General features: G+C 47.0%; 1 protein-coding gene across 2 annotated transcripts in view; it reads right to left on the minus strand.

The window, feature by feature from the left end:
• AGO4 (argonaute RISC component 4) overlaps positions 1-6,280 on the minus strand; it is a 30,342-nt gene extending 24,062 nt beyond the window's left edge. The window contains exon 1 of one of the 2 annotated variants that reach the window (XM_044424866.1): positions 6,189-6,280. In XM_044424866.1, the coding sequence (XP_044280801.1) occupies positions 6,189-6,207 (19 nt within the window). In that variant the 5' untranslated portion in view covers positions 6,208-6,280. Of the gene's footprint in view, positions 1-3,861; positions 3,900-6,188 lie in introns of those variants that run through there. The other variant, XM_044424867.1, reaches the window with a different exon arrangement.
• Between the last annotated feature and the right edge of the window lie 506 nt (positions 6,281-6,786).

The raw sequence follows: 6,786 nt of genomic DNA on the forward strand, positions 1-6,786 counted from the left end.
AGCTTAGAACAGCACTAGAGAGGTAACCGCATTAGGGAAAGGCCAAGTAGAACCACCACACAAAAAAGGCCTCATTGGAAGGTACCAATAGCTCTTCTCTGGGAATCAGTGACTACAATCCAAGCACCACCACTGCATTTAAAGCAGTAGCTTACCATCATAGCTCACAATATTGTGAAGGTGATGGGAAATCAAGTAGCAAACAGGGAAACTCGCAAAATATCAATGTCACATACTCCAAGGAACTAACACCAGACAAAAGTCATGCTGCTGTACTTTAGAAACTTGAGCTGTTCAGGGTAGCCCTATTCAGAGCACATGACAACAGTCAAGTTTAAAGGTTATATAGGATGCATGGCAGTGGCCAGGTCCTTAGCCTCTAGAAAAAGAGCAGTATACCTATAAACCATAGAATCATAATTGAAAGGGGGCGTGAAGGCCATCAGGTCCTACTCCCTGCTGTTGCAGGACACCAATTTACACCATCTGACCATTACACCAAACATTTACACCATGCAGATCAAAGACATAGACTCTCCAAGGTGGTCTCACCCCATGAAATAAAAGCTGATAGAAATGTCATGACAATATCCAAAGCAGTGTCAAGTACAGGATGATTCTCCAACTGCAAATGTGCTCCTTAAGTGAAAGTAGAGGTGACATTTCTCCAAAATGCTGGTCAACAGAATCACCCATCATCCACATCTGTTGTACCAGCATTAAGCTTTAGTTCCTTCATCTTCATCCAGCTCATTACTGAGTTCAGTCACTGATACACCAATCCTGATGTAGATGAAAAGGACAAATATATCTGAGTACCATCAGCATAATGATGGCACTGTGCCCCAGTAACATCTACATGACACTACTGGGTTAGGTTAAGATGGTATGAAACTCTTACACTGTGCAGGCTATTTCTACGAGGCTGAACAGCAGCTCCCACATGATCTAAAACATTCTCATAGCTACTGCAGCAAAGTGCCCCTCCCCAAATTCACACAAATTGTTGACAGTACCAAAAGTATTGAGGAAAATCCTCAAAGTCACCCTTCCCTACAAACACTACAATTTTCCTTCCTAAACCTCACTCAGACTTAAAAGGGATCTACATAATTTATATTATTCAGAAGGGCCTGTAACCAATACACACTGCTTACCCAACACCTTGCTAAAAAGAGAAGACTTTAGATAAGTTTAATTTTTCAAAAAAAGGAGCTCCTAGGAGGGTTTTTTCCACAGTTGTCTTGCAACCAAGAGAGGGCAGCATCACTCTTCTCTCCAGATAAATTTCACAAGGCCAGTCTGGCTACCTTTTATTAAAGCATCTGGGAGCCAAGACCAAAAAGTCTGCACATGCATCATATCTGCTAGCAAGCATCTCCAAGCACATCATATGCGTCTGTGGGCATTCACAACTGGAACACCATTGGACAATTCTGCTAATATACCTTCAGTGGCATCCAAATTGGAAAAGAAGAGCAATTTCATTTGCAAAGTACACATTAACATGTTTACAGAGTGCTAATAAGAGCTCTTGGAAAGTTGTAAGTTGGAAGTGGAACAGGTTGAACTCTTCCCTCCCCATCCAGAAGAGCTCCACTAGGCAAAACATATGGGCCCGATGGTAGTAGAGAACAGAGTCTACTACCAGTACAATAGAGTAAGCAGTCAAATATGCTCCTTGATGTCACACAGATTTCATGAGTCTTTATTTACTTCTACTCAAGGCATCATCCCAAATGCACCTTCTTGCCTGCAGCTCCTCAGCCTACCCTACTAAGGTGTTCTGTCAATTGTCTGTGTAAACACCTTAATTCTAGGAATTCACCAGAGCCAAATCAGCTAGACATTACCTTAATGCCACACAGAAACAATTAGGAACCACCAACCTTGGACATAGATCCTCGTAGGTGGTCTTACCCCATGAAAGCAAGACAACTCCCTCCCAAGTCATCAATATTAAGGCACATACCACCATGCTTCTCTCTGCAGAGAAAGTGCCTGGGTCCGTGCATGCAGGGGTTTGTTTCTGCACATGTTTGTTGATTCATGTGAAACCTATAGGCCCGGCCATGTCCCAAGTGGGGTACAACTGAGACATGAAGGAACTCCACTCATGCAGGGGAATCTCCAGCTTATTTCCAAACTCTAACCAGGGAAAGAATGGAGATTCCTTTTCCCCAAGGGTGGGGCTTGGATTTAATCACCCTTCAGTGATTAAGCCATGAATAAATTGGGACCCACTGGGTATGAAAAAGGAGTGGTTGAAGGAGCAATGGGAGCCTAACCAGGCTCTATGGGAGTAAAGGGTTGGCAGAATGACAGGAGAGCTTGTGATTACATTATCCTTCTTCCCTAATAAATAAATAAATAAATAATCCCCTGTGTGAAGTCAATAAAGACCACTGCTCCATACTTTATATGCACTTATCTTTACTCAACACATCTAGATCTCAAACACACCAGCCAGCAGACGAAGAAATAGGAAGATGAGGTTTTTTTCCTTTTTAAAGGAAAGAGGTAAGCAGAACTGCTGCAAAAACGTAAGAGTTATGCCAGATCAGACCAATGGTCCATGTATTCCAGCATTTTGTTTACACAGTGGCCAACCAGCTGCCCAGTAAAAATAAGTTCTCCTTCAATAATTGTCCAAAAAGGACGATCCATTTGATGTCACCTTGAGAAAAGCCTGAGGCTGATCGTCCTCCAAGGGTTCACATGATCAAATGTATTTATTTATTAGACTTTTAATAGGGCAATAGCAAACATTATCTTTAAAAACTCTAAACTCTTAAATGCTTGGGAGACAAGAATAGTCTTTGCCTAGCACCCAAAATTAACAACACAGATTCCAGGAAAACCCCCTTGTGTAGGGTATTCCATAAATTGCTTACCACAGTTGAGAAGGCACTCTCTTGTAGCTACCTAATTTTCTTCATTTGGGTGTTGGGCAGAAGGTCTCTGAAAATGGCTTAAAGTTTTTACAGACCATTCTATAGCAAACTCTCAAAACAGTTTACAGCATAAAACATAATAACAATAATGTATCCAAAGTAATCATAACAATTCAAAAATAACAACAACGATTAGCAGGAAAAATAAAATACACCACAGCACAATAGACACTAGTCCATAGCAAGCAATCATAATCTGAATAAAAACCAATATAAAATCACTGATCTGGTGCCAAGAAGTATACAGCGTCAGTGCCTGGCACACCTCCCCGGGGAGATGGTTCCATAGAGGGGGTGCAAGCAGGAACATACAGTAGGAGATATTCCTTTAGAAACTGCTGTCATGCCGATAAGGTCTTTAAAGGACCATGTCAGCCCTTTGAGTTGGGCTTCAATGGTCTAGAAGCCAGTACAACTGACAAAGGACTGGCATCACATGATCTCACGAACCAAATATGATGATAATGGTAAGCAGCAGCAACTAGGTTGAGCAACTACTATCGCTTCTGGTTCTGGGTAAGAATTTGGTCCAAGGGTAGTCAAACTGGGGTACTACAGATGTTGCTGAGTATAATTCCCTCACCCAGCTTGCATGGCCAATGGTCAAGGAGGATGGAGTTATAGTCCAGTATCTGGAGGACCACAGGTAGCCCACCCTGAGAGGGACTTGAGGTGCCCTGACCACTGAAAACAGCAAGGTTGCCTTCACTTTTCTCAGCAGACAGTATATCCTGGGGATCTCTTTGGGCACTAGTGACAGACTCTTGCAAGCTGCCTTCTGTTCAGCTTCCTGGATGCTCCATGGAAGTGAGCAAGTCTGAGTTTAGCAATAAAATGCCCTCTCCTATGTTGCCCAGCTTCTGCCTGGCTGCCTCATTCCCTTCTTAATGCCAAAACAGATACTTACTGAATATTCGGGCAACAAGAAGGCAAATGGATACACCTTGAGGAGTTAAGGTGGTCACTTTCTTACTCCCTCATTGGGAACATCTAAAAGATGACATTCGCATGCATGTGCATATGTGTACTTTATTATACTGAAGTCGCTAGCCACTTTAAGGGCTCCTCATGAGCTGAAAGATAGGATAAAAATGGAAGATGCAATGCATAAATGACTCATCTAACAGCACAAAGTAACAGCTTTTAGCCCTCACACATTTCTGTTCAGAAACGTATCAAGGAACAGTAAATTTAGCAAAGTAAGGGCTTGGTCTCTACCAATAACATGAGGGCACATGAGGATGACACACTTCTGATCAAGAATTTATCAACCATCTGTATGAAAACTCCTTGGTACCCAAGCCTATGCAAGATGGCTTTAATCATCATAATGATGTAACTAAAAAACTCTAGATGTTATGCTAAACACACAAAGACAAGCCCCACCTGTCCGATCCGGAAAACAGCAGCAGCAGCATCAGAAACAGAACAAAAAATAAAAACCAAAGAAAAGCAAACACAATTAGGCAAAGGTTGACTGAAGTAACTAGTAAGTCCTGAGATTCTCTCTCTCTCTCTTTCTAGGAAGAGAATCAACTGAACGGTTTTGTAAGGCAAATATGCTAACACCCAACAGGATGCAGGGATACTTTACCTATAATAGTGAAAAAACATTTTATTTTCATGAACCTCTCTCTTCTAAATTCCATCTCTAAGTAAAGGTTAATTTTACAATTAGCATTTGGACACACAAATGCAGAATTAAAGTTGTCTCTTGCTCAATTACCTTTCCAAAGCTTGACTGTTCCCTCTTTAGCCAAAACGCTGGGCTACCTTCTTTGAGTGCAGTTCCACAGCCAAATTTGAGCATCCCACCTATGTATTAGGAGTCCCATCAAAGCCAGAATAAAATGCCACCTGTACAGGGTCCTGAGCCACAATGCCAGAAGGACCACATCCTAGAAACACTGCACTCCCACCTTAAAGCTACTCAGGTACCATATGTGTTTATCATAACTACCAACCATCATCAATGGCAACTGGTGTAAGACCCTCCTGGTTTAGTTGGCATTCGACAATCATGGTGCAACACACATACTTTATTTTTCCCTTTTTCCTTTCAAGGAACTCAAGGCAGCTTACAAAGCTCTCCTTTTCCTCTCAATCTTATCTTCACAACAGGAACCCCTGTGAGGTAGGTAGGACTGAGAGTCTGTGACTGGCCCAAAGTCACCCAAGGAGCTCCATAGCTGAGTGGGAACTAGCACCCAGATCACCTGAGTCCCTGTCCTGCACAGTGCATGGGCCCCCATATGTGTTGACTGACTATTCTGTCCCACGCACTCCCATGTATTGTTACCCACCCAGAGCCCATGGGAAAGGAGAACAAAGACAAAAGAACACACCTGAACGATATAAGATAGAGTACCAAACCCCCAGATCATTTGTTACATTTATACCACATCTCCCAATTAAAAAAACGCCCAAGGCAGCTAGCAATAAAATCCACAAGAGAAAATAATTAATCCATGAGCAAGTAAGCCATATATTCTAACTAGCCTCCAGTACTGTACTAGAGGCTTATCCATCCTCAGCATTCCCTGACCAGGCCCCTCTGCCTGAAAGACTGTTCACACCCCAGGGGTCCACTACAGTGCAGCTTCACTACAAATAGTTTTGGGGTACGTGCTGAAGTCTATCTACCGCAGCTGCCCCCAACCAGTGCCTTCCAGAGGTGCTGGCCTGTGACTACTGCCTTTCTGAGATAGCAGAGTCAATGGTCACACTGGTATTTCCAGTTCAAGACATCTGGAGGCAGCTCTTCCTAAAATCACCATGTGCAAGGCATATGCAAGCATCTGTTATCATACAGGTATTGTCAACAAGTCACTAACTAGCCATGCGGCTCCTTGTTAAACTCAGTGCCCTATGTGGGGAAGCGGGGGTACACGTGCAAAACCAAAAGATACACCCGACTCCTTTCCACAGCCTGGCACATAAGCATGCCTTCCATCCTGCAGGGTTTCCCCGAGACCCACAGTGTCCCATGTCAGCGCCATGCTCAAGCCCCACCACGCTTTTGAGATTCCACCCCAGGCCACCTCGGCAGCCCCAAGCCACGTCGTCTTCACACGCTCATTCAACGCAAAACACGCAAGGATCCCTGCCCTTCCTCGTCGTGACCCGTGTCACCCGCTCGCTCGCTCCCTCCCTCCGGCCCGATTCTCGTGGGACCGCTCCCGGGCGGCCCTCACGGCCCTCCCCCAACACGCACCTCCACCTGAAGCCTCTCACCTGGTCCCAGCGCCTCCATGGCGACGGCGGCGGCCTCGCTGCGGTCCCCTCCGGACCCGGACCCGGTCGCCCCGGGCCCCGCAGCTCCGGCGGCCGCCGCCGCCGCCGCCGCCGCCGCAGCAGCGTATCTCTTAATTTCGGGAATATTGACTCCGGGATGAGGGTCGGTCCGCGGGGAACGGGGGGGAGGGGCGGGCAGGGGCGCCCCCGCCTCGCCAACTAGCCGCGGCGAAACCAGCCCGGCCGCCCGCCCGCTCGCCCCTCTCGGCTTATTCCCGCCGCCGCCGCCGCGCTCGCTCGCTCGCGTCTCTCCCTGCGCACGCCCCCGGCAGCGGCGCGAGGGCGGCCCGGGACGCGGAGGGGACGGCGGAGCGCGCGGGAGAGGGGGGCGCTGGGGGAGGGGGCGGCGAATGTGCGTTTCCGCGCGCTGCGGGCGCCGCCGACGCCTCTCGCTCAGGCCCCGTCAGCCGCCCGCCCGCCCGCGCGCGCACCCGCCCGCCCGCCGGCCCGTGCGCGTGCGCGCGCGCTCCCCCAACCTCTTCCTCTACTTTCTACCTCCTCCTCGCAGCTGTCACCTCCAGCGGGCGCGCTCCGCCCA

The sequence above is a fragment of the Varanus komodoensis genome, unplaced genomic scaffold (assembly GCF_004798865.1).
Source record: "Varanus komodoensis strain SLA01 unplaced genomic scaffold, ASM479886v1 scaffold15, whole genome shotgun sequence".
In the NCBI taxonomy this organism is placed as follows: Eukaryota; Metazoa; Chordata; class Lepidosauria; order Squamata; family Varanidae; genus Varanus; species Varanus komodoensis.